Source organism: Betta splendens, chromosome 8, assembly GCF_900634795.4.
Source record: "Betta splendens chromosome 8, fBetSpl5.4, whole genome shotgun sequence".
Classification (NCBI taxonomy): Eukaryota; Metazoa; Chordata; class Actinopteri; order Anabantiformes; family Osphronemidae; genus Betta; species Betta splendens.
Window position 1 is genome coordinate 6,680,066 of NC_040888.2, and position 27,627 is coordinate 6,707,692.

Here is a 27,627-nt window from a genome sequence, read left to right on the forward strand (position 1 = left end):
CCCGACGGGAAAACGCTCCCAAAGCGGCACAAATTCACACCGAAGCAGCGTTAGAGAAATAAGGAGTTGTAATGACCGACTTCAACATCTACAGGTTTTCTTGTGTTATAATGGCACTGAAGCTACGGCACCACACGGCTGCACCGTGTCTGCGTAAAGGGGCACATTCAGAACTTCTGGCAATAGATTTACAGAAGCTTGCAAGTCCTGGAAAAACAAAGTGTATGAATGTAAAGGAAGGAGCGTAACTTAGCTGCTAAACAAAGCAAATGATCTCACCTGCAGAAAATACAATGTTTAACAAATCAAGCTTTTTAAAAAATAAATTAATTAAATTTTTGTTAAAATGGATATTTATAAATATTTGCAATAAATACAATAGTTATTTGTAAAGCTTATAATACAGCTTCCACACTAGAGATGGATCAGCACCCCTCTCTCTCTCTCTCTCTCTCTCGCTCTCTGTAAACACTCTATCATAAGCTCCACAAATGAGAGATATTGCAGGGTTAATATAGTGGAGAGAAATATATGATGACAGATGTTGCTGTTCTCTGGTCTGTTCCCTGCAACAGTCATGCATGCCGGCGAAAGCAAGCTACAGAAAGAGAGAGAGAGAGAGGGGGGGGGTCTCTTTATCGGTGGATATCTGTGGCTGAAACCGGTGCTCTTTGGGTTCCTCCGCTGCTGGTGAGCATGAAACAAGTGTGTGTGCATTTGAAGGTTCAAGCGACAGGTTAAATGCAGAGGAGAAAAACCGAGCGGCTCGGACGTTATCGCGCCATTCAGCGGTTCATTATCGGCGGTTATCAGCCCATAGGAACGGACTGATAAGTGCTGATCACGCCCATATGTTATGGGTGATAACATCCAAGTGGGGGGAGCAAACAGTAGGGTCACTTATAAATACGTAACGTGAGGCGCGACGAAAACAACGACGCTCAGAAGGACACAGATACATCCCTTGGCTTTTCTTTGGCCGTCCACAGAACGTTGGCAGTGTCTTGCTCTCCCACACACACACACACACACACACACACACGCACACGCACACACACACACACACACACGCACGACGCAGTACACAACATGCACATACACAGATATAAATAGCTTCATTAAATGCATTTCCGTGTCCGCAGCGTTCTGCTTTGAAAATAGGCAGGTGCATAAATAAGAACATTCCCATCGTTATGCTGTAGAAAAGGTCCATGCACGTCCGTCCGCTCTGGATTCACGGAGCCTCGGTGCGGAGAAAGCATCAGGGCCACGTGCCGCTCCGTCACACCGGGTCCTGATTCCTGTTTGCCTCTGAAGAGTGCGATGCTGCTGCTGTCGCTTCCTCTCTCGGCGGCAGTTTATTTGTCTTAGCGTTCCGCTGCCTCACAGATGGGTGCTGTCCTGCGTGTCGAACCTGTGGCTTTCCGAGAGCCCGCCGCTGCACTTCCTGCTGCTCCCCTGATTGGGTACCAGAGAGAGCGGGTCTGGTCTGATTAGGTACCTGCAGATGGGGCGCAGACAGGTTGACAAATAGCACTCCGTGGCATCCGGGGCGTTCACGCTGGGCTCGTTTCGCAGCGCTATTAATTATAATTAGCGTCGTGTACTCACACAACGTCGTGCAGCTCCAGCCTGCTGTCTGGAGAGGGGTTGATGAGGATGTACGACAGCCTGTTCCCCTGGTCCGTCATCCCATCTGACACAGGAAGAAAAGAGGTGAGCGAGGCAGGAAATGGAAGAGACACAGCAGGCTGCGCTACGTCCGCACGCGCAGAATAAAAGCCACTGTAGTGAGTCACGGGACAGGAAGACCGCTCTGTACAGATGGGGCCCCAGGTGCAGACTCACTGAATCCCGTTGGAGAGAGGCCCAAATGCTTCATCCTGGTCCGCACCAGGGCGTTGAGTTCCTGCCTCTCCGAGCGCCTGAACAGGGTGAGCCTCTGCTGGCTGATCCTCTCCGCCGCGCTCCCCGGACCCCCCTTGGCGCCGCTGGAGCCGCGGCCCCCCTTCCTGCTCAGCCGCCGGGCCCACTGCATGCTCTTCCTCCTGAGCAGCGGGTGGTCCGAGGAATGGGAGGAGGTGGAGATGGGCTCGGAGGAGGTGGAGTTGCGGTGGGCGCCGGAGCGTGACAGCAGGGGCTCCCTGGGTTCCCTGGTGTCCTCGTAGTCCTCCACGGTGATGGAAACCTGGGACTGACGCACGCACGGGTCACTGTTACCACACTGCAGCAACGACCAGCACCGGCGCTGGTGAGATGAGCAGCAGCTGACCTCAGACACTGGAAGCTTGTGGGCCTCGGTCCGGTAGATGCCTATGGGGATGTCCCCCGTGGAGGAGCACAGCTTCTGGTAGAGCCGGCCGTAGGTGCGGATCCACAGGTCGTCCTCTGTGATTCTCATCTATGAAACAAACAGCACAGCCGTGAGCGCCGATGCTGCACAAGCGGCCGGGAGGTCAAGCTGTTTGCGCTTGGCGTCCGGCGTACCGCGCAGAGGAAACCCGAGCCAGGCATGGAGTCCAAGCCCAGCAGCAGCCTGGTGATGGAGATCATGTAGTCCTTCACGAACGACTGGCGGGAGCAAGAAAACGAGTCAGCGGAGACAAACGGGTTCTGATTTCCGATTCTGCGAGTGCTTCGCAGTACCTGGTAGAGGAGAGTGTCCAGCATGCTGACGCTGAACACCTTCCCTGCAGCGAAGGGCAGGCGGAACATGAACACCAGGTTGGACCCCTTCTCCCTCTCCTTCTGCACACACACACACACACACACACACACACACACACACACACACACACACACACACACACACACACACACACACACTGGGTCATGAATAGATCAGATGATGTCATTCTGATAGTGGAAGCATGTTCGGATGAAACCTGTGTATATGTCAGTGCTCCAGCTGTCTTTCATTCTCATGCTAATTTGGACCTATTGTGTCTGTATTGTTCGAATAATGTGGGATTAAACCAATGAATTTCCTCAAAAGGCACCGAAGCTCCTTCCAGCTGTGAGGCTTTTCTGCAGTTGCCTCCACAATAAGATTGATTCCGAAACGCATTTTCACACGTCAATTGGCTGATTTGTTAATAAAGGTTATTGCTGCCCAGTGGGAAGGATTCATATGCTGCCACACAGCAAACAACATGAACAATAACAGTTATTAAAGGAACTAGTAATGGGATGGAGAGAATTAAAACCCAGGGCTGTACTCAGCTCTGTCCCCTGAAACTTTCCAGTGGTTGCGGTGAAAGGCCTCAGCAGAAGCCAGGTTCTGCGTTGTTACCTTTTCCAGCCTGGACAGAGCCAGAGAATAGTGGTCTTTCACTTTGAACTGCATGAAGCGCATGTTGGCTGGATGTGTGAGCTCTGTGATGATACTCAGAGCTGGGAAAAGCCTGGGGAGAAACACGGGCAGCGGTTAAGGCAGCAGGTGAAAACACCCGGAGGTCCCATGGGGTGGGGGGTGGTGGGGGGGCAGACCTGAAGAGGGTCTGGACGTTGACGATGGTCTTGGCGTCGGCCATGTAGTCCTCCTCCGCGATCATGGAGCTCTCCTTGTCGACGACCACCATGGTGTCGGCGAACGTCACTCCGCACCGGAGCAAACTGTCCAGACTGGGGTGAAGAAGAGTGGAACGAGTCAGGAGGCAGAATAAAGCAAGGCACCAACCAATAAACGTAGGGGCATCGTAAAAAGCAAGGCCTACTTGTCGATGGAGCCCACCGTGTAGAACACCATGGGGAACCAGCAGATTGCCTCCAAGAAGTCGGCTTCAGGTCTGAGACGATCAAAGTAGAAATAGACTTGAGATTTACACACACGCCGATGAGGAGCTAACGTTCCCTTTGAGAATGCCCCCCCCCGCCCCGCTTCCCACCACCACTCAGCCTGAGAAACACAGCGCGCCGAAAATAACTGCGCTACACTGGAGTGAGTCAGCGTTTTATTGCCTCTTTATTGGATTCCTCTCTCCTCTGGCTGTCTGTGTCTGTGTGCGGGTCCGCAATGATTCAGCGTCTACTAAGGCCTCGCACCACACCAGGCGCTGGGAGGCGTCCTTACATGCTTTCCAGCAGCAGCACGATGGGGTTGAGCTCCTTCCGGGGCCGGTAGTACGCCCGCAGGGGCACGATGAAGTTGTACAGGCCGTTCCCGGCGCTCTCGGCGGACACGATGATCAGCTTGTTCTTGAAGCCGTAGGAGCGGGCGTCCTCGAAGGGGAGGTGGTGACAGGCCTTGGAGGACGACAGAGCGGAGGCAGTGTGACGCCGTGAAACGTCGCTAAGGCGATTGTTTGAGTGTGGTACCTTGTCCATGCGCAGGCAGCAGAAGGGCATCTTCTCCTGTAGGAGGTGGCACAGGGCGGGCGAGCTGCCGATGTAGGGCGAGTTCAGCGGGTAGCCCTTCACCCACCTGCAGCAGAAGCCCAGTTACCTCCCAACAAGTTCAGGTCAACGGCCCGGTAACAAGGCAAGAACTCACTCCGAGTGCTGGCCCCACCACTGGGCGCTCTCGTCCCTGTCGTCGCCCTCCTTCCCCTCCTCGCCCCCCTCGTCCTCCGACTGGTCCCCCAGCAGGTCGAAGGTGGGGCTGCTGACGCCGTCCACCAGCTCCAGCACGGGCGCGATGCTGTGCCGCCGCTCCTCCGCCGAGTCGCCCACGGCGGGCAGGGCCAGGGTGTTGGCGCCGCTCATCTCGGTCCTGGAGCTGCTCCGGCTTCCCCTTCCGCTGCCCAGCCCCGTGCTCCCCGGGTCCTGGCCTTCTGGGCTGCTGTCGCTGGAGTCCTGCAGGTCGATGGCCACCGTGCCTGAAAGCCACGTCAAGACACGTCAAAGTAGCTCCTCGAGTGCCCTGTGTGTGGCTTCTCCCCCAGTGAAGCAAGGGTTAAATGGTAACAGTTTACCCAAGGGGGAAAATAAAATACATCTTGTGTAATGTAATACAGGAGTCACTAACACCAGTGAGCTGGACAGTTTAGTGGTTGTCCAGCAGGTGGTGTGTTTGTAGAACTAGACCTGCTAGAGCTGACGGTTCTGCTGATTTGCTCTTATTATCAACAGACACAAGCTGTGAATATATTTCAGAACGTCCAGTTACAAATGTGAGAACTACACAGAACTTCACTACATGAAAACTGCTTATTGACAGATTTGCATGTTTGACCGACCGATTCTGACTGACCCATGCTGGCGATGATGCTGTGGACCGGCAGGCGCGTGAGCCCGTGGTAGATGGTCTGAGGCACTCTGGCATTTCCCCCGGCGCTGCCCCACGACGGCTCCCTCTGGCCCCGGACGAAGGCCGAGTTCTCTTCTTTGGAAATATTGATGTAGAAGCACGTGTCGGAGGCGCCCATGATGTGGCAGGGGCCGGGGTTCAGCAGGATGTTGGTGGTGTCCAGCCTGCGCACGCCGATCAGGCAGACGCCGTACCTGCAGACGCAGACGCAGGTTCAGACGCAGATGCAGACGCAGGCTCAGACGCAAACGCAGACACAGAGACAGACACAGATGCAGATGCAGATGCAGATGCAGGCTGAGACACAGATGCAGACGCAGACGCAGACGCAGACACAGGCTCAGCTACACTATATGTCCTCAATCACCACTTCACGGTCGGCACGGCGACTTACTTTTTGTGGGCGTGAAAGGAGGCAAAGGTGAAGCTCTTGCCCTGGTACTCCCCGAAGAACTTGCTCTCCTCCAGGCGGATGTGGTGCACCTCGTTGGCCGAGCAGCGGCGGTACGCCCGGTGCCACTGGTCCGCCGAGCACGTGGCGCCCTCCCTGGGACAGACAAAGAAGAGCGATTGGCCGCGTGCGGAGGAGCTGACCTTTGCAATGCGCTACACAAAGCCTCGGCCTCGGAGGCGGGGCTGCGATTCTTTCCGATTTTTCATTCAAGCTTGCAGAGGTGACATCTCGCATCTCCGTTAGACCTCCTGATCAATACTCCAGTCAGTACACAGGCACCGCCAAGGACGCCCAGCCTTTCTGAGCCACCCAGATGTTCGCATTCACACAGTTAAATGAACAACAGGTCTCCCGGGTGGAGGGGGGGGGTGCGGCTTTGGACGCGGAGGCTAAAGAGGTGATAACAGGAAGCGGGGGTTGTGGGGGCAGTGTGAATGTGGGAGGCCTGTGACAAAGACGGCATTATATAAACAAGTGTTATGGCCAATTTTGCAGTTTACAAGAACTAAGTGCAAGGCAGGGGAGGAGGACAAATCCTAGTTATGTAGCAGCCAATAAACCAAATGGCATCCAGATATAGAAGCGTACTTATGAAACAGCATGCTTTTAAACGCTGAACTCCAGCCACCAGCGCTAACGTCGCCCTGTTAGTATTTTTACATGCAAATGCACAGATTTTCACACAGGATCAAAGCATTTGTCCTTTTCTTGTTTCCTCCAGTTTGTGACTGGAAAAACAAGTCTATTCTAATTTACTGAAACTAAACTTTGTGTATATAAATAAGTAACAGCCTCAAAGTAGAACAAAAGTTTAAATTAAAGTCTTGCTGGATATATTTTTCAGCTACATGACATAATGATGAAAAGATGTTTTTATTGCTGGAGACCTACTTGATTTTAATGTCACAGAATTGACATGTTTTATAGACCAGACCTGAACACTGAACAGCAAGCTTGGAAATGAAGAAACGAGTCCAGCCGTCGGCGTTTCCTACCTGTTGAGGGCTTGGAAGGCTCCTACGCGCTGCTTGAAGGCCTCTTGGGGTGTCGTTCTGAAAACATAAACCGCACACAGTTAAGGGACAATAGGCAGCTCTGTACGTTTCAATGGCGACTGGGCTGTGAGCGGTTTGACGAAGGCGCAACAGGAGGGACGAACTCACTGTCCTCTGGAGGAGTGGATCAATAGAGTGATGAGTGTGGACGTGCCGGGGCACACGCAGTTTAACGCCAGCATGGCGTACTTAAACTCCTCTTCACACACCACATGATCTGCAGACACAGGACGAAGGAGAGACGGCACTCAGCCAAACATAAACACTCCATAAAAGGCTCAACTCTGAACCCGACATCATGGCCGTGAATACGAACGAGCTTCCCCTGGGCCGGGCCGGGCCGAGCCGGTGCCGGTGCCGGTCTGGGACAGCGACTGGCGGGTTTCGCTTCACTTTATTAATCCATGTGTAACGGTGGGTCAATTAAAGCCATTAGAGGATGAAGGTTAAGCAGAGTAGGAACACAGCTTTAATGGAACATTCATTGTCAATCACACTCTGTCATCGTCTGAAGCCACTTTGATGCTCGTAAGGGTGAAATATTAAAATTTTATTAATGTTCCTGAACATTAATAAAACCATAAAAAACTGCATTCATATTGACACATTAGATTTATGTCTACAAAACGATCAATGAATATGACAAACATTTAGAAATCCTTCATTATTCACATATTTAATTATTTATTCCCAATATCCAATCCCATGTTGTGCATCCAGGCGTGTTTTACGCTGGTTGACCGCTTCATGGATCGATTCTCAACCTGCTGCTCGGTTCTCGGCCCTCGTTGTGTCCGCCTTACTGACCGCTAACCGCCTCTCACTCGCGCCGTCGAACACTTAGCCAGCGAGGCGGCCGAGCAAACTGAGCAAAGACAGATGACCGCGCTTTCTTTACCTGTTGCCACGCGGCCTCGTCTTTGAAAGGAAAAACCAATAGAGCGATTAATGTTGGTGGCGGGGGCCAATCGGTGAATCGAGCCCGGAGAGGGTCCGTCTCCCTCGCTGTGTAAATTCCTGATTGCACGCGGTTTTACGGAGGATGCCTTGTGTACCAAGGGGGTTGAACTAGGTCCTAGAAGCTCCGTACGCCCCGTATTAGGCAATAACTTGACTGGACGCCGGACATCAAATTCTGGGAGTGAGTAAGAGGAGATCACACACAAACACACACGCGGGAGCCTCGTCTGAAGGCAGCAGAGGCGAATACAAAACACTGGTAGTTTATCTTTGGACAAACGCTATTTATTACTCTTCCACACGTATCTGGTGTGTCGCTCCCAAAGCCGGCACAGTGGGCACACACCAAATTGAGTCTTTGTGCAATTTCCAGTGTCCTTCTCGCGCCTCTCGTCACATTGAGATGCTTTTCCTTCCTATTTTCTTATTTGCTTTCCCCTCCTTCTCCACAGCCCTTCACGCTGCACCCCATCGTTCAGGTACCTGGACCCAGACCAGTGGAGAAACCAATTACTGACCCTGACACACACACACACACACACACACACACACACACACACACACACACACACACACACACACACGCTCACACACTCACACGCTCACTTGCCCTCTCTTAGAAGATGTAGGTTTTCGGGCCCATCATTTCAGACTATCAAGGGCTGTAATCCTCTGTGTGTGTGTGTGTGTGTGTGTGTGTGTGTGTGTGTGTGTGTGTGTGTGTGTGTGTGTGTGTGTGTGTGTGTGGTTATTTTCACCTTCTTCTGGGTGCAATCACAACAGGTCCACCGGCTGCGCTAATTAAATCAGCAGGCTCTTATTGTTTGCATTAGTGAGCCGCCAGCACTGTGGACACAATGAGCTGAGCTCAGGAGGGCGACTGGCTGCTGTGGCTCAAAACATGAACCGAGGTGATAATCAGTCAACGCGCGGCTCCTCAGTCTGTTGATTCCTGTCCTGCTATGCTGCAGCACTGCGCCGACAGGTCATTTCCAATGAAGCAGGCCTTGCTTGTAATGACTCCAAAGCTACAAACGATCCTCATCTTATGCATTGTCTAATGTATAAACCAGTTCGTGCTCATGTTACAGTTGTGCGATGGTGTTGGTCTCTTCTATCATGTCAGTCAGTGTCAGTGAGATGTTTAAACAGAACTGCAGGGGCAAATGAAGATTGTCTGTCAGGTTAGTGCAGGAGCAGAACTCATCAAACGAAGGGGATTCTTTTTTTTTTTTTTTTTTTTTTTTTTTTTTGCAGAGGAAGCAAAGTGAAAAGTTAATCATTGCTAGAGACAGCTGGGATGAAGGCGGCGAGCTCGAATGGAGCCTGACATACTCCGGGGCCGGAGGCAGCGAGATGCATACGAGTCCCTCTTCTTTTATCGCCCGCAGATGATTGACTGGCATCTTCTGCTGAGCGGGAGAAGAAGGGAAGAGCTCCAAGAAGCCGTGTAAAAACTCCCCCCAAATCCTCGGGAGGCTCGCGGCCAAGCTGAGCCAATCTGTCCCGCGCCTCTTTCTTTCTTGGGAGGACAGCGAGCGCTGCTGCCGCGCGGCGCTGGCGGTAACAACATTCTTAAAGCTGACAATTGCAGGCAGGTAATTGGGTTTGACAGCTGATGACACACACTGGAAATAGCGCTCCGACGGGACGCCTCACTTCCCTCCGTGTCACTGTGTCGCAGCGCTGTAGTAGCAAAATCACCCTGTTTACCTAATCAATCAGCGCTTGCATTATTATTTTGACTGGTGACAACGCAATCGAAACTGGACGATGGGCTTCGTTTTTTTTTTTTTTTAGCAAGTGTCATCTTATTATCTCCCGATTCCCGATGTGATGAAATAACTGCAGCTGCATCCATACACCCTCACCACCGGCGGACGGTATATGATTTCACACTCGCTGCCCACCTGCGAATTTGACGTGGAACTTGTTCTCCGGCTTGAGGATTTGGACGTACAGAGGGCAATTTGGAGCGAAGTCTTTCACAGCCCAGGCTCGCAGGATGGTCTGGTGGTCCTGAGAAAATTGGAAGAGGAGATATGCGAGAGGGATGGAGTGAAAACACACCGGCGAGAGAGAGAGAGCGAGAGAGGGAGAGAGAGAGAGAGAGAGTGGTGGAAACCATCATTACCAGCATCAGATTGTAGCTCCTCGCTGATAATAATAATCCTCAAACCACTGACTGCACGGAGCAATTGAATGGCAACAGGCCATATGATTCTTATGCAATTCTGTGGAGAATTATTGAGGACTGTACAAAACACGTCGTGGCCATAAAGAACTGAGTTACACTGAAAGTGGTTGAAATGTGATTTAAAGGTCCCTGCACATGCAAAATCCACTTTTCGGCCACTCTGGTACATTTCTATGACTCTCTGTTTCATATTAACACACTCCGGGTGTGTTAGAAGTGCACTTGCTGCTTATTTTACATTTTGCTACTTTGAGCCAACCGTCTAAATCCCGTATTTCAATTATTAACTAAAAACAGGCCGAAAGCAGAACAGAACGGAGCAGAAAACTGCACCGAAACAGTATTTCTGAGGCCCACAGTTGGACGGAATGCAGCACAGCCGTGTTTCACAGACAACAACGTGCTCCGGCGACACACACACACACACACACACACACACACACACACACACACACACACACACACACACACACACACACACACACACACACACACACACACAGATCTACTGCCGTGTTGCTGTGTGGGCTCAGGTCCTCTGCAGTGTCACACTCTCCAGCTTGTTAACGGGCCGTTAGCGCGCCGTTAGCTTTAGCCAGACACCAGCAGCCTGCGTGTCTGTGACCTGTGACCCCTGTGACGTCACGCGCGATCTGCTTCACGTGTGCCAGACTCCTAAAACAGCGTTTGCATGAAAACCTACAGACTCCTCATTGGGATTCTTTGGCTTGAACATCAGTGAAGCAGTCTCCTTTAAAAGGAAGTCTAGACTGCGAGCGTGAAGCCGCGCTACCAGCTCTAATGAGTGTCATATAAAACCACTGACACATTCTACCACGTGAGGCAGTTCACTCTGAATTAATATTTAACGAAACGCATGAGGGGCTTGTGCTTAATGCGTTTTGTGAGGAACGTACAGCAGCTATGCGGTCCACTTCAAACCGGTTACTGAGGATGAAGCAGGCCTCAGCGTCGTCCATCCTGCACGCAGTTAGCGGAACACGTGGCCATGGGTGCAAAGAGAGAGAGAGGAGACACAGGAAGGAGGGAGTTGCCACGTTACTGAGGGAGAGGACAATAGAACAACAAATGAACAAATGTCTTTCAAGCCCACGCCATTTAGGGATGAGAGAGTAGGAGGCAAGCAGGGAGGGAGATTTAATAACGGCTCCGGTTCTCTCCCGGTGCCAAAGCCGGCCCAAGGTGCTGGGCTGTATCCTCAGATGCCGGGGGGTGAACAATAACCAATGTGACTGCAACCACAACGACAGCTGCAGGTGATTTAGGCATTAACTGGAGCTCCGGCTTCTGCATGTGCGGCCTTTCATTACCACGTGTCTCATTTTGCGCTAATGCTTTTAGCGGATCTGGACAGACACGTGGAAAAGGGTGGCGATATATGCATGTGTTAAATCACTGGCACGTTTGAATGGTAGATCTGTCGCACGCTCACTTGGCTCTCATCAGATCCTGGTCTTTGAGGGCGGAGCCCTGCAGGTAGATGACTCTCTGGGCCCAAAGGGGCACGTGGAGGACCCTCCGGACCTGGACATCCATCTCAGCCGGGCACAGGATCACCACGTAGTAGTCCTACACACACACACACACACACACACACACACACACACACACACACACACACACACACACACACACACAGTGTTGACAGTGAACGTTCCGGCTCACAACAAATCATGAGCAAAGACACAACAACCCTCATTTGCATCCAAAACCACCTGTTGCAGCACGAACATTCATTCTTGAATTCGCTCAATATAACTTCATATTTCTAATTTGGCTGGAAACACCTGCAACGAAAGCATCTGACGCACGCTGAGGAAACATCATTTCATTTCCGCATGCACGCAGAAGCCAAGCTAATGTATTTATCCTTTCTGAATAAACAGAACTGAACTGACAGGAAATTGAAGCAGACTGATTTATTCCAATCAAAATTATCTAACACACACACACACACACACACACACACACACACACACACACACACACACACACACACACACACACACACACACACACACACACACACACACACACACACACCATTAAGACAGCGGTTAGATCCATGTTATTGGTGAACTAATCCTCTGCTTTAACCTCAGCTGCTCGGGCTCCCAGAGAGGATTACCGACACGAACACACACAAACACGGCTCCCACCTCCCGCGCCCCCACGTACGACACGACAAAACCATTTGTAGCGACCTGCAGTCGGGGGTGAGCGAAGAATTCGTTGAGGAAGTCCATGAGGAGGTCGATCTTGAGGCAGCTGACGCACAGCACCACGTGCTTCTCGGTCTGGGCCCTGTAGCGGCTGTAGTTCCCCCCGGACTTCTGCCGCTCCATCCACAGAAAGGCCAGCTGCTCGAACTGCGTGCAGGATGACACACATCACATTCATCTGATACAAACTGGATTAGCGTGGCTGGAAGACGCAGCGGATCCAGGTGGTGTATCAAATGAAAACAACGCCTTGTACAGTATAGTGTTTCTGCCCGATAAGAGAAAGTGTTTAGGGAAATTAGATAAGTGGAGATTAGATTCAAGATGTGGCTGGAGGTAATGTGATTAAAGGGGGGGGGGGGGGGGGTTATGGGAATGACGGTGCAGTTTTTTTATGTTGTTGAATATAAATACTGTTATAATGACGCTAATATGTCTAAGTAGGAGAATTGCAGGACTCTGAAGGTGCTTTTGAATATTTCGGTTCTCATAGCGCAGAAATTTTACTTATAAGATTTTGTTCCCAAGAATCTGATTAATTCAAGTGGCACAGAGTCAATACTAAACAGGTGACAGGCAGAAGTATTGAACCCTCTGCCAGCAGCTCATGAGCAGAAATAGTCGTAATTAATGACTAGCAGTGTTCCAGAAGCTGAGCTAGCCCAATAAATATTTTTAAAATCTCATTATTACATCAATATCATTTCGAGTAGAACATCTCCTGTCGTTTCGTATAGAAAAACAGACAGAGAGGCAGAGCCTCTTGCTCTGTGGTTTGTCTCTGTAGCCTGCACTGTAAAAAGATGCTGTGAATGTGACGGTAAAATACTGGCAGCTGTGGTCGCCAGAGTTTTTACTGTTAAAAATACGGTATGTAGTTTTTGGCTCCGTTAAAAAACATGGTCAAATTCTTGCAACTTAATTTTTACAGCTGTTCTTTACAGCACACAGTAGTGTACGTCAAGAGCATGAATAAATCAACATTTAACCATATGGTTTAAGGAAATGTGTTGTAAACGGTCAATGAATACGTTGGCAAATCTGTGATGAAAATCAAATAATACTTTAAAATTGACAGTATTTACTTGATTCTGGTTTTACTGTGTATTTTTACATATAATTACAGAAAACGTAGACTTACAGTAAAAAGTTAGAGTTACGTAATGTGTTTTTTTTATTTAGTCGTTTTTTACAGTGTGGCAACATGGTGGGGGGGGGGGGGTCCTAAATGTCAAGGGATATTATCGGACAACACACGGGGGGAGAGAGCACTGCATCCACGCTGGCCACGGACTGATCGTCGCTTCTCTCACACGGGCGGCTTTTAATTACACCAGGCAGCGAGCGGTTCTTGGAAAGCGGCTGGATGCGGCGTGTAGGATGCGCGCGTCTAAATAAAGACGGCGCGAGGTCACCGCAAAGAGAAATCCAATTTACGACGACGACAAAACGGCGACGGCGACGACAAAAAGGTGCCAGTGACACAAACAGCCCGGCAACGTGCGTCTGAGGCGCGAGACCTGCGGGCGACGCGCCAGTCTGCCGGTCTCCTCGGGGATGAGCGCTTCACACGCACACGGTGGGGGGGGGGGGGGGGGGGGGGGGGGGGCGACAATTAGGATGCGGCGTCTGCGGAGGGCCTCTTATCAGCCCCGCAAACAAATAGCGCAAGTGTGTGTTTGTGTGCGTTAACAGCTCTTGTGATTCTCCGCGGAGCGCTTCGATGACAGGAGAGGGATTCGGGGAATTGAGCGAGGCACAAATGCACTGTTGCCTCTCTTTGAATAAAAATAGTGTCGTAAATTCATGTAGGACGCAATGATTCATCGTTTTACTGGGCAAAAGAAAAACAAAAGAATCTCTGGTCTTAATGGAATAATATGAAAGATAATACATTGGACACTGCAATGTCATCCCACCTGTTAATACAGAAGACGTGATGGTTCTGGCGATCGCTTTAAAGGCACCTTTGCGTTTATCTGAGATCTTTCTACCTGCATATAAAGTAGACGACAGCTGGGAAAAGCCCTGGTAGCTGCTCTAAAAGTTAAATTAAAAATGAAACGCGAGACCGGTGAAATGGGCTTTTGCCTTCAGGGCTCCGCGAGTGAGCGAGCCTCCAAATCAATACAGTGTTCAGATTTGTTTTTCCAGACTCGCTCTTCCAGCCCTCTGCCCATTAGCGGCACCCGACCCGCTGCCTGGGTCCCGTCTCTCACCTGGATGGGAAGCACGATGAGCGCCACGAAGATCATGATGACCACCAGGAGCTGCGAGGGCCAGATCTGAGGGGTGACGTCCCCGAAGCCCACCGTGGAGAAGGTGACCACGCAGAAGTAGAGCGAGTCGAACAGGGTCAGGTTGTTGCCGGCGCGCTCCAGGTGCTGGATGCCGCAGATGCTGATGGGAGACAGCACTCAGATAATGACCCCCTGCTGGGCGAAGTACAGCTGGGGAGGAGCTGCCTTTCAAGCGAATGTGTGACTTTTAGCTAGACTGACACATCCTTCGCTGCCCCCCGCTTTGGATGTTATCGGCTGTAACGAATGGGCCGATCAGAACTTATCAGCGCATTCGTACGGGCCAGTAGGTGCCTGCTCTGCCTACTCGCTAACAGCTAACAGCTAACAGCTAGCTAAGTTGCTACGTTCAGCGGGACGTTATTGTGGTTAGGGTTAGGCCTGGATAACGGGTGGGGGGTTCAGGTTACAGTTAGCTAACACAATACCGCTAGCTATTTGCTAAGTTATGCTCGCTAATAAATCAAAATCAAAAACTTCGATCCTCCCGTCTGAACAACAACCGCTCAACGGCGCCCCTACTGACTCTGCTGGTTAAATCATCTGAGCCGTGATCAACCTTACGGATCAATGACGACGACCTACTGCACCTATTCACCGCTGCCAGCAGGTAGGTGGGCACCTACCGGCTCATACGTATGGGCTGATAACCACTATCACTATTCTATAAGCAGCATTTCTCAACTCTCCCGGCTCATTTTCCTCCCTCCCTGTATCTTTCCCCTCCCCTCCACCCCCGCTCTGCCCCCGTCTACTCTCTGTATCGGCTGAGGGTACCCACCACGTGAACATGAGACACACCAGCGTGCTGATGAGAATCACCACCTGGTTGAACATGGCCGAGTGCGTCCGCTGGATCGCCCTGTGGAGATCATTCTGCAGAAAGATGCGCAAATACGTGTAAATGTGTGGAACGCGTGTGTTAAAATAAAGATGAATGAAGAACGAAGGCAGTATAGACGGCAAAACACACTGTAGGAGCAGAAAGCGAACTTTGAAATCTGGATGTAATGGGACAGATGTGAGAACCTATCGACTGATTTACCTTCACAGCAGAGTGTTTGAGGTGGAGAGAGTGGAGCAAAATAACACAAAAGTAATGGAAACCAGAAGAAGTCAAACAGGGAGTGGGAGCTTTACTCACTATCATGTTCTCCAAAGCGTGTTTGGCCAGCCAGCAGTTGAGGAACACAGGGATGAAGAGATTTCTTAAGGAGGGCAGAATCACCTGCGAAAGACAGACAACGAGGGCCAATCGGTTTGGCTCAATTAATGGCGTGAAGTCACTGGACCGCTGCTTGCGTGAAGCGCGGGCCTCCTGAGATTCCCTGCAGCAGTGTGAGACTGTGCTCGGTCCACTCACAGTGATCATGAAGGGGATGGCGCTGATCATCTCCAAAATGAAAGGGACGCGCAGCACCTGCTCCCAAACGTTGCCCTGCACACACGCATAGAGGTCACCGTCATGTAATTATGGTGTGTTTAGCATCTGCATGTTTGCAGATGGGGGAAATATCACATATCTAGAGAAACTAGCTGGTAATGCCTGAAAATGTGTGATGGATTAACGATGACTCGGGGGGATTACTGCACACTGCAGTCAGAGTCAAAGAGGAGGATTCTGTCCGGCCTCGGCGCCACTGAACAGAGGAGGATGCATAAAGGTTCTGTTCTATTCCCTTTGAGCCACTAGAGAGAGAAGGAGCGGCGTTTCTCAGTTTCCACCGAGCTCCGACGCTCCATTAAGGCGTCGGCGGCTGGTTTTATGTGTCTGCCGCCTGCAGCCGACCGGTGGAGGTGGACGGGCGCGTCCGCGGGAGTCCGTCGGCTCTAAATGCTGAGGCCTCTGAATTCTGCAGCGATCTGCAGAGAGAGACCACTTCATGGGCTTAGAGTGTCAAGTGCATCAAAGGCAGGGCGGGCCTTGGATGCACCCCCCCCCCCCCCAACCCCCTGCAGGGGGCTGATCCAAAGTCAGCGGTTCAGCGGGAGCCCCCATGATCCACTGAGGCTCTTGGTGGATCATGACTATTGCACAGAGGGTGACCCCCCCCCACCCCCCCCCTCCAAAAAAAACAAAGGATGCCGAGGACCACGAGGGCAACTCACCTTATAGCTTAGATACACGAGCAACATGGTTTCTGAAAAGCTGATGAAAGCCACAAGCACCTGCGTAGAGAGGAGAAGGGGGGGGGGGGGGGGGGGGGGGAAATACAAAAAGAGTCAGAGAAAGACCAGAGCAGAGAGAAATTAAGAGTCTCAGGGATGGAAAGGAGCGCGTGGGAGGGATCTGTGGGCGTGCTGATGATCGAGCCTCAGAGGGAACAGGTTTAAGGGAAGCGTAGACGGGCCTGGTGTCGGATTGTCTCCATAAATGTGCCCATTCGTATTTCAAGTGTAAATATATGTCAAGCGCGGTGATCTAATTCCTTGTATCGGCGCCTCGGAATGAGGTCGCATAAATTCTGCCGCCCGTGACTCAGTGGGACGCACGCGTGGACGTTTGAGCAGACGTAGGATCTCGCTGACCTGCAGAGCCCACAGCGGCAGAGGCCTGTCCACCCAGATGATCAGCTTCCTGCGGGCAGAGAAGACATGCGGCAATGAAAGGCGGAGGCGACACATTCAAATTACTTTCTGCTCCGCACAATGACGCTCAATTGGGATCAGGGAGACGACTCGGTGCCACTGTACGAAATTTAATTACGCTGTTTACGGGTGAACAGTGGCGTGAACAGCTGCCAGTGAGCTCGCGTTGTAGGAGAAAAGTAATATTCACACAATCAAAGGAAAATTTATAGCCTTGTTGTGAGAGAAAGGCTTTTTTCCACCCCCGATGGCACCGCGGGGCTTTTCGTGACCGCTCGACTGCCCGGGTGGTGATTTGGACCTCAGAGCCCCCCGCCGGCAGCGGCGGCCCCTCCCTTCCTGAGCTCACTCTGTCAGGCTTCTTATTCATTTGGAGCCAGAGCTTAGCCAGTGTCACCAGCCACCAATTAGATCAATAGGTCCCTAAGCAGGAGACACGGAATCGCCTCAGGTTCACGTTCTCCTCCAGGTCCCTCCGCCTCTCCCCGCTGTATATTACGTAGTTTATCTCCACTAGATCGCTGTTGATTAGGCTGCACAGGCACTACATACATATTATGCTGACAGGAAATCCATGGAGTTGGCTCGTGATGAATGAATAGGGATCTGCAGTGCTCAGTGTCAGCACTGTGGATTGCATCAGTTAGTGAAGGAGCCTTGATTGCGTTATAGAACATTTCCGACCAGTGGGCCGGCGCTGGGGAGGCCGGTCCTGTGGGGCCGGCCGGTTTCATGGGTCCCTGTCTGCCGGGCTGGAGTCATCGCTCCTAATTAGGATCTCACATGCTTACCAGTCAAACTCGCTCCAGGGACGCGCGGACGTGTTCTGTTTGGTGCAGTTCACTCCACTCGTGCTGCGAGGGGGAGAAACACACAGCACACACGTCTGGGCCCACTCGCCACCGTGCAAACACCAGTTCAACCCAGTTACCACCAGTGCCCTCACCAGTCCAGTCTTTCCTCCTGCGGGTTGTCCAGGAGGACTCTGACAATGTAGAGGAGGCAGCTCAAGACTTTGAGAGCAAAGTTAAACATTCGCACCCGCAGACCTGCAAAAGTGACAAACACCTGTTACAAATGAAGCAGCGACGGAGCCATTGCATCGTATCTTAAAATCTTTAATATCTTTTCATGCAATATTTGAAATTGTGCAATAAAAAAAAAGAATATAGAGATTCCTCAAAATGGACCATTAAGTCACAAATGGGCCACAAGACGACAAAAACAGCCAAACGCAGAATTGCTCTGGGGGAAAAAGCTGCTCATAAGCCACTTCCCATCAGTTACTCAGATTATGCTATAATGCATGCATGCTGCTTGTTATTATCACATAAACAAGATCCCTCCCAGAACGATAATAACTTGACATACACATCTCCTTCTAGGATTTTACAATTTGATGTCATAATGACTTTTATGCACTCGGAAGTAAAACATGATCTACATCACAGAGACACGGGAAACGGTCCCAGAGAGTGGATGCTGAGCAGCCGGTGATGAAATGCTGAGCAAGAATCACAGCAGAGTAAAATGAAACACACCTTTTCAATGAATAATAAAAGCAACTGGTGTGGAACTCAAAGAAAAAGCAGTCAGGAAATTAGAGACGACAAAAAAAAGAAAAGAAAAGAGAAGACAAGCGTGGTCGGTCCCGAGAACTCACTGGATCTTTGGTTTTTGATGAAGAACAGCTTGAGGCGCTCCTTGAAAGTGTTCTCGTTCACATAGAACTCTACTTGCACCCTAAGAGAGGGACGGAGAGATGAGCACAGGCGTGTGAGCGAGCGGTGACCGAGGGCACGAAATGCTTCTTTAATGCAGTCGAGTCGGGGGACGGGAGCGAAGGAGCGAGTCAAGGGGAGACAAAGGAAGCAGAGCAAAGGTGAAGAACAGAAACGTGTCCATCTGAGTGAGTTGGAGATGGAAAGGCCAATAATTATTATTTGAACACGGGGAAGTATGGGAATAAGACACAGTGGCCGGCTGCATTAAAGACTAATGGGTTTTGGAGGAAATAGTGTTCCTGCTTGTTTGCCTGCCCATAGGCCCAGACAGCTGCAGTCAGTCTCGTTATCTCCGCTGATTAAATATAGAGCAACAAATTACTTCCCTCTGATGTTTCTGCTGAACATGGGAGGCCATAATTACTGCTCTTTCTCCCCTTCCATTCTGGCCCCCCGCCGCTGCAGGGACGCGCACAGACACATACCTACTGTACGCACGCCGGCCCAAAATACACACGGTGTCATTAGCATTATTAGCGCGCTTGCACGCATATCTGACACGGACGCTCCCGGGGAGACGCGGCGGAAATGGAAAAGGGACCCTTCAGACAGACCGAGGGTGGCTGCATTTCCTGTCTGACCACCTCCGGGGGAGAATTCTCAGTAGCTCGCCTTTCATCCTATGGAGCGACGAGTGGATGACTCAGGTCGAGGATGAAAAACGCCAGACCCGGCTCACTGGTGGTCTCCTCACAACACACGGGCAGATGAAAGAAAAGGGAACAACAACTGCAGCCTATTCTCTGCCGGCAGGAAGAGGAAGGGGTTGTGGTGATGATGAGGTGTGTGTGTGTGTGTGTGTGTGTGTGTGTGTGTGTGTGTGTGTGGTGGGTTCTTCCCAGGGAGCCAGAGTGATGCTATACCGGCACACACACAAACCAAAACCCATGTCACTCATTCCAAGGAACATTTGGGGCAGGAAAGCGGGGGTAACTATCATCTTTGTTGCCATAGCAACACGGGATTCGTTGTCTTCTCCCCTCCCGCGCGCACGAACAGATGTGAGCAAACACATGCTCGTGTTCAGCCAGCTGAGCCGACAGCCCCGACTCCAACTTTCCAGCGGCTCTTCCCTCTCGCTCTGCTCTTGCACACGTAATGAAAACAATGGAGTCCGCGTCCACACGTCTCCCCAGGCTCACGAAGCCCCCACGGGTGTTTAATTGCGCCTTTTGATTTGGAAGCGACTTCGTGCGAGTCGCTGGGAAAAAAAAAAACGGGACGCCCTGCGCGTTTTTTCGTGGTTTCAGACAGTTGGGAAGTGAGGAGGCATTTGTCTGCTTGTGTGAGTCGTACTGGGCTAATTGACCATGTGACTGCATGGGTTCCTTCATGCGCCGAGCCATCAAACAGCCCATGGTGGCAAAAGCACAGCGCACCATTATGGCTGGTTTCTAAATACTATTAGTCGACCAAGAAAGCAGAGGGTGTTTAATGTATTTGCACAGCTATTAAGTTAATGAGAGATAAAACGCTATTATGGGCCCTAAGCTGAATGTCAGCGATTACAAATTATTCACAGAGACAAGAAACAAGACGAGACAAGAGCTGTTGAATTATATTGAAATCCAACAACAACAAAAACTGAGAATCTGTTCTTCTTCTAATTTATTTGGATGATCATCAAAATCCTTAAAGCTACGTGGGTTTATGACAGTACAGGGATCTCATTTCACACGCAAAGAACACATGTCTGTAATGAACTATCTCTCTTCCTGCACATAAGACGTCATCAGAAATCTGAAAGTTTCCCCATAACCTCCTGATGATGAGGGGATAACTTCTGAGATCATTCTGCCCTTGATGCGTTTTTCTAAGCGAGAGCTTTTCCACTTGAGTGAGACACAGAGGGCGAAAAGTAAAGTGGAAATACGGCCCAATAAAGCCGTGAACTGTGGGAGAGATTTAGAGGTGGGATCTTTAATCTAAAGGGAGGACGGGGGAGAAAAGACGTTAAAGTGGGAGGGCGTTTTTCAACCAAAAGACAGCACAGTGGCGTTTATCAGCTCCTCAATAACCTGCAAACAAGAAAGAAATGATGAGACGTGTGCGGAGGAAAAATGCTTTGGGATCTGTTGCAGAAACATAAACAAAGAATATATATAAACAACCGTTTGAGACTAGTGTTCATTCTCACCATTATCATCAGAGAACAAAGACCTCCCATGTCTCACTCATGTCCTCATTCAAATATAGGTGTGTCAACATAATTATTTGGAGCCAGGCAACTTGTTACCTCACAGGCTTTAACAGCTGGGAACAAGAAAAGACGAAGGAAGGGGCACGGCATCGGATTTCAAACCTGAGGCTGGCGAGAGGATCTGCGTCTGTGCATTTGCATCGGAAGAGAGTGAGAGGGAACGGGAGACGTACGAGATAAAAGCACGGAAAGATAAATAGACACAGACAGATGGAGAGACCGACAGACAGAGGGGGACATGCGGAGGAGGATCTTTGAGCGCGAGAGCTGAACCTTGTTCGCCTGCTGCTTCCACCCATGCCTGTGCTCAATAATGACACAGCGCTGGCCATCTAATGACACAGTGGAGGAGACCAAAGAAGCCCAAATGTGTGTGCACAGCAACAATGCGGCGCAGGCTCGTCGCAACCTACACACCGAGTCTGACACGGCTCATGTGACGGTAAAAGATATAAGGATTACAAAAAATGATCAGACATCAAAGGCCCTGAGGTTTGTTCAGCGTGATTAATAGAAACTAAATGAAATAAAGATGCTCGTCTGCATCGTAGAAAAAAATGATCTTATATAATACTCATAATTAAAAACTCCATCATTTTGGAGGATTTCTGCAGAAGCATCATTAAAATGTGTATTCAGTGCAACCACATGACATCACCTGATATCAAATCCTCCTCGCAGAGCAGCGGCAGGATAACGCAGCGAGGGCAGAGCAAGGTTCAATCGCGCTCATGTAGCAGCACACGCGCTTCAAAACGTGGAACCGCCAGAAGCGAGTCGCCCTTTATTACGGAACGGCGTTCAGGTGAGGGCTTCCTGCCGTAAAATGAAGCGCCGGGATGTGGAGACAAAGTACCGATGGGGAAGATTAGAAGGATGAACGGAAATATGCTCAGACTATAAAATGAGACTGATGTCCGTGCAGCAGTGATGCATTCGTTTTAAAAAAAAATCCCTGTTCCTGTCGCTTGGATATTAATTATATGCAAAACCGCGGATGGTCATTTATCAGTTGGAAGTTTTCTCCCCTCCTCAAAAAGAGCAGATGCAGATTTTCAAATACTAACATATACAAACGAGAAGAAAAGAAATAAATGGCCCACTCTGACAGCTTAAGAGGCAAACTGTGCTTCACAAAGGGAAAAAAAACAATGATTGATGGGAAGACTTGTCCCTGACCCAGATACTGAACCGCTACACAAAGCGGAGTGTGTCAGGTGAAGAGAAACACAAAAGCAAAAAAAAACCCCTGAAAATTCTGAATGTGTTCACGCATCACTGATAAAGAACGAGCTTCTGGTGGTAATGGGCGCGTTTCATCTTCCAAGACAGACAACGCAATGTTAAATTTTAAATATCACTCATTAGCGCCATTTAATGGATTTCAACGCTCCGAAAGCAGCGAGCGCCGTCGTGATAGCTTAACGACGAGCGGGACCTTTAAAGTGTCTGTCTGCTTCCCCGCCTCTGTCCCCCCGTCTGTTTAGAACCCGGGTCTGTGTCATAACCAGCGCATCCACAGCCAACAGTCGCTCCTGCTGGGAAAACGCTGCAGGAAAATGACAGCCACCACTTAGGAGGCCGGTGGAAGTGTCTCCTGCTGTACACTGTCGGTACGTCGGCTGCAGGTTCTCCCCCCCCGGGGACCCTGACGCCACCGGCCTCATCCTTCTTCCTCAAACCACGGCTCTGGACCTATTGCTCATAGAAGGATCTGCTCTTCTCACCGCTGGGTGTTCTGTAGCGTCGTCCCTGCCCCCGCTCTCGCGGAACCTCACCAGCACCCAGCGGTGCCCCGGACACATGCTAGTCAGGCCCTTGGCTGCGTGAGCGTCCACGCCGGGGGGCTCCTAGGTGTCGACAGCGGCCACGGAGCCGTGAGGCTGCTCGGGGAATTCAATATCTGCCTGATTGGAGCTCGTGTGACGAGAAGACGCCTGATGGCGTCCGGGGACGCGCCCTGCGTCTGCAGCCCTGGGGGGTCGTCCATTAAAGACAACAATGAGAAAGGCCCCAGAATATATCCAATACGTGTCCGCATCTTTGACTGTATATGTTTGGGATGATCTACAGCTACAGCCCCGAGGTGCAGGTTTGCTTCAATAAAAAGAGCCAAATAGCCCAAAGAGCAAAATCGAATAAACTCTCGCTGTGCCACCGAACTCAGGTCTCTCTGACTTCTCATGAAGAGAGCAGCGGCTCCCATCATGGGCATGTGTTCTTCGCATCCCGCTCAGCCTGTGCCCTTCATCGTGCTGTAATTTGTTCCCCAGGAGACCCGATGCTCAGACCTACTGGAAATCTCCTGCCTTTTCGCCCGTACCAATTAGGACGCTGTTTTTAATGAACGGAGGAGACTCCGACGCTTTGCTTTTATTGCCCTACTGCTCTCCAGCCCCTTATGCAGATTTCTCCAATTAATTTCTATTAGCATTTGTTGTAAGGTTAGCGCTACGCTGGGCTTTCACCAGCAGAACGATGCGCGCGAATTCGACAACGTGCACCACAAGCGTGAAGCTGCAAGGTCTGCGTGACCCCCTCTTCAGAACCCTCTGCTGATAAAATCTTTTTACGCCTTACAAATCATCTGTGTTGTATTGAGCATCCCTGGCTCTGCGGGCGCGATGCATAAAACATCCATGGCTGTACAATTCATTAGAAATATTGCTCCCAGCTTCCTGAACTGTCTTATAAATGACATGACTGAATAGAAGTGGAGGCTGTGAAAGTCTCCCTCAACGACTCTGGTTTCCAGCTCAGAGTGGACGGTTCAAGCCGGTAAAAGCGCTCTGAATATTGACAACATTGATAAGTCGTGCTCTGCAGTGGCCTTACTGCATTAAAGTCTGACTGGGAGAGTTGAGAGGGAGGCTTATGGTGAGAAATAGACAAGAGACAGAGATAAAGCAAAAAGATAAAGAGGAGATTAGCAGGCAACAACCATCAAGAGATTGTTTCAAGCACAAAAGGTTTTGATTTGCATGGTAATCCTGAACTCTCAAGGAACACTCCCACCCAAAACTGTTTCATTTCACTTTGACAAATTAGACAAGCTAAGCCGTGCTGGGACTCGCGTGTGTTTATAGACTGTGGTGAAATTGCTACGTGCTCCACGGAAAGTAATAAAGTGCTCTGAAATTTTGGAGCACAATAATTGCTGAGCAATAAGCCGGGAAAGCGTGGCATTTTCCTCCGTAGGTCTCGAATCGAGTTCTTTTTTGTTAATGAAAGGCTGGAATTCAATTCAAAAACAAAAATGGAAAATAATGCGAGAACTAAAAAAAAAAAGGTCCTATAATTCAGTTTGTTATGAAGTTAATTTAAAGACAGACACTTCTCTGGCGAAATTCTTAACAGCCTGCGAGAGATCTGTATTAAACTGTTTATTCATCTGACATTTCCTCAAAACAGAAGCCTCTGACTCACTGCCAGAAAATATAAATAGTGCTGGTGTTCTCAGAACAGTGGCATCAAAATGCTCTTACTTCTCTGTCCTTGGCGCTTTCCTGTGAGCGCAGGAAACACTTAGTGACATTTCACTTACTGGTCAATTACCAGCTACAGCCTCTATTAAAGGTAAGGTTGTTGTAACCTAACTTTTAGCAGCGGCGCCTTCGAATCGCCTGGTTTATATCGCTGTCTCTGCAGAAGACTGAGCCTAATTTACTTTCGGTTGGCTCCAATTTGCCAAAGAAAACAGCAAAGCCCATTATAACGTGTTTGTAGTTTGGGATTCTCCTATTCGCAAACTGTCGTGCGAAATAAAAAGATTAAATATGCATGAACAAATGCAGAATCTCACACACAGACAGATTTCCAGCAGCCCAGCACAAAATACATCAAAATAAAATAAACAAACCTTAGTCAAAAAAACGAGGCACTGTGAAAAAAACACTTGAACAACCTGAAGGATAAGAGACCTCTTTGTGTGAAATTATTTATTAAATCAATTCTCAATTTTAAAAGCCTTTCAACATCTCCAGCGCCGGGTTGCAGGAGGGCTCTTGGTATAGGAGCCACTTTAATCACAGCCAAGATGCAGAGGGGGGAGCACGGACACACACACAAGCACACGCGGGCTCAGAGGGGTGCGATCCGAGAGCTGCAGGTCCCACGGCTGAGGCAGGAGAGGTTCTGGTTCCCGGAGCGGAGTGGAGCCATATGTGTCAAGGAGATAAGTTCCCCGCGAACGCGTGACGGCCCGTTTGAGCCGGAACATGTCACGCTGCACGGCGCTATGTGTTCACCTGGGCCCGGGAGCATCTGCTGTTATTTAACGGCTCGGCTGATGGACCACGGTGGAGGAACTCTATGTGATTCATTAGTAATTAAGCCTTCTGTCACTATCAATCTCAGCTCATGCTTTCTGTCTAATCAGTCCATTTTACCGCAGCTAATAGTCCCGGCACCGTGAGATCAACATTTTGACCTTCTTAACTGCTCAGCCTCTCTCATGAGGATGTAGACATGTAAACATGTATGAACACACACACACACACACACACACACACACACAGATGAAGCTATACAAAGACAAAGCATGAAACCGAGACTGAAATGAACATGTTTTATTTTCGCTGCAAATGCTCACATTCTAACATCTAGGCCACACACACACACACACACACACACACACACACACACACACACACACACACACTGCCTTCCAGCAGCTTCCAGACCATCCGAGTCACAGTCACGTCGCCACTGTCCACAGATTTCGTTCCTGTGATATTTACTTGCTGAAGTCTGAGGTCGGAGGGGAACGGCTGCAGGGGACAGGCCTGTTTAGACTCCGAGAACCTTTGACTGAGAATCCTAGTTGCTTCAGCACAGATGGTTACTGTAGTACAGTATGACTATTAATAGGCCATTTACAATATCTGCTATAACGCCTGGCTTGAAATGACCATCCCTTCATCATCAGCTTTGCCCAGTTACAGTATATGATTCCAAACACCCACTCGAGACGACCAAAAAGTGTTTTGTCCTTCTTTCCACATAGCAACAGGAGACACTAAGTGAAGCCTCCATTGAATTACATAATGAATAGCCAAATTAAGCCTCGCATATCATATAGCCCGTCAAAACGAATACCCTGCGAATGGAGTGTAAGCAAAGGTTAATTGCCAGTCACAGAGCACCCACTCGAAATTGCCTTGTCTAGGTGCCAGATGGTTCACTTCAACTCTAAGGAATTATGACATGACTGACATAAATACGGCCACATATAGATCCACTGAAAAGAAGTTTTGACAGATGTAAATATAGTTAAAATGCGTTATTATTACATGTCAAGCATTGCTTGTGTTTATATGTATATTAATGAGCTCCTTTGCTGTTGTGATAGTAGTAGAATTAACAGCAGTCGCGTCTGCGCACACGGGAACCAGTGAACCTGTTGCAGCATCCACAACAACACAGCAGCACAGCTGACGTTATTAGAATACTCCAAAACATCTCCAAACACCGTCTCCGTGAAACCACAGCGACATAAAGCGAACTGCACTCGGTAGAAAAGCCGATACGGCGCTCACAGATGCGCCACGGAATGTGTGCGCCGTGCGTAAACGGCGCAAGCCGTACTGTGCATCCTTACCTGTCGTCCGTCTGCCAGTCCCCGAGCAACAGGTCTCGGAACCGGTACCGAGGGGGCAGCGGGAGCACCTCCTTCTCCAGTTCGACCATGGTCCTCCTCAGAGCCCAGAGACAGAGACAAATATCACCGCAAACCGCGGAGGTGGAAGCCCCCAAAGCCAACTCCGTGCCCCTTTTTTCTGCTATTCAGAACGTAGATTGATGCGGAATGCATCGATACACCTCATGGCATCGTTTTCGCTCGCTCCTCTAAACAGAAAAAATCAACTTCCCTGTTGTCTTGGCCCCAATTACGCCGCAGCTCTACTATTTTCCAGCCGAGGCAACAGGTCGAATGTGCTCGTCCGTCGGTGCGTACAGGGGAGGCTCCACTATTACTGTGACAGCTGGAGAGCAACTGGTTGTCTCCATCAACACCAGCATCCTCCCCGTTTGAGCTCCGCATGGACGCACTGACTGCAAATGTGTAACCTACCGTTGGGGAATACTGCACTGTTACGACGACTTTTCAATTCAGGCATTTGCCGAAAACAGCGGCAACGAGGGAAGAATCTGACCAAAATAAAATCTACAATGAAGAAAGAAGAAAGGAACCCCGCTCTCCATCAGCATCTGCGCGGTTCTGTTCCCGGTTCTCCTCAATGATAATAAAACTGTCACACACACGCACGTGATCTCTAAAGACGTCTATCATACCTCCGTGGAGATGTGCGCGCATCTCCCAACGACATTTACGTATATAATTTTTTTTTTCATTTTTGCACATCGAGCCGTGGCTTTATTAAGTGCAATGCGGTTGCATTTGTCCTGTGTGTTGATTCACGGAGGCATCTGCGTAAAGACGGGGACTCGTCTTGTTTATATTATACAGAGGAAAACACATACGATCCATTTAGTGGAACGCGTTGGTCGCGCACATTCATTTTCAGACACTTAACACGATTCTGCACAGCTTGCCAATTAAGCTCGAGTGCTGTTGCTCTATCTCTAAGCATCCAT

At 49.9% G+C, this 27,627-nt stretch overlaps 1 protein-coding gene across 3 annotated transcripts; it reads right to left on the minus strand.

Annotated features, from left to right (window-relative positions):
• Positions 1-50: 50 nt before the first annotated feature.
• LOC114861086 (potassium channel subfamily T member 2) lies at positions 51-27,503 on the minus strand. 3 transcript variants are annotated; one of them, XM_029160090.3, is made up of 30 exons: positions 26,630-27,492; positions 18,710-18,789; positions 17,993-18,095; positions 17,838-17,900; positions 16,987-17,035; positions 16,567-16,626; positions 15,821-15,895; positions 15,602-15,685; positions 15,239-15,333; positions 14,377-14,557; positions 12,140-12,304; positions 11,368-11,504; positions 10,832-10,895; positions 9,628-9,736; positions 6,866-6,974; positions 6,698-6,754; positions 5,643-5,795; positions 5,192-5,442; positions 4,493-4,817; positions 4,318-4,423; positions 4,073-4,245; positions 3,717-3,788; positions 3,490-3,624; positions 3,293-3,404; positions 2,647-2,745; positions 2,488-2,571; positions 2,273-2,401; positions 1,849-2,194; positions 1,612-1,696; positions 51-1,501 (listed from the first exon to the last, which is right to left on the minus strand). In XM_029160090.3, exons 1-30 carry the CDS (start codon positions 26,716-26,718, stop codon positions 1,384-1,386), a joined length of 3,708 nt encoding a protein of 1,235 aa, XP_029015923.1. In that variant the 5' UTR covers positions 26,719-27,492; the 3' UTR covers positions 51-1,383. The 3 variants fall into 3 exon arrangements, with proteins under 3 accessions (XP_029015923.1, XP_029015921.1, XP_029015920.1); XM_029160088.2 differs by having other exon boundaries at positions 2,647-2,748; positions 26,630-27,490; XM_029160087.3 differs by having other exon boundaries at positions 1,849-2,401; positions 2,647-2,748; positions 26,630-27,503.
• Positions 27,504-27,627: the final 124 nt, after the last annotated feature.

What these genes read in the sequence shown, in the direction of transcription:
- LOC114861086 (XM_029160087.3), bottom strand. Translation starts at nt 26,718, where the DNA reads ATGGTCGAACTGGAGAAGGAGGTGCTCCCGCTGCCCCCTCGGTACCGG. An exon ending in AAGTGGACCGCATAGCTGCT is followed by an intron (nt 9,737 to 10,831) that starts GTACGTTCCTCA and finishes CAATTTTCTCAG; the next exon opens with GACCACCAGACCATCCTGCG. An exon ending in GCTGCCTGCGCATGGACAAG is followed by an intron (nt 4,246 to 4,317) that starts GTACCACACTCA and finishes TCGTCCTCCAAG; the next exon opens with GCCTGTCACCACCTCCCCTT.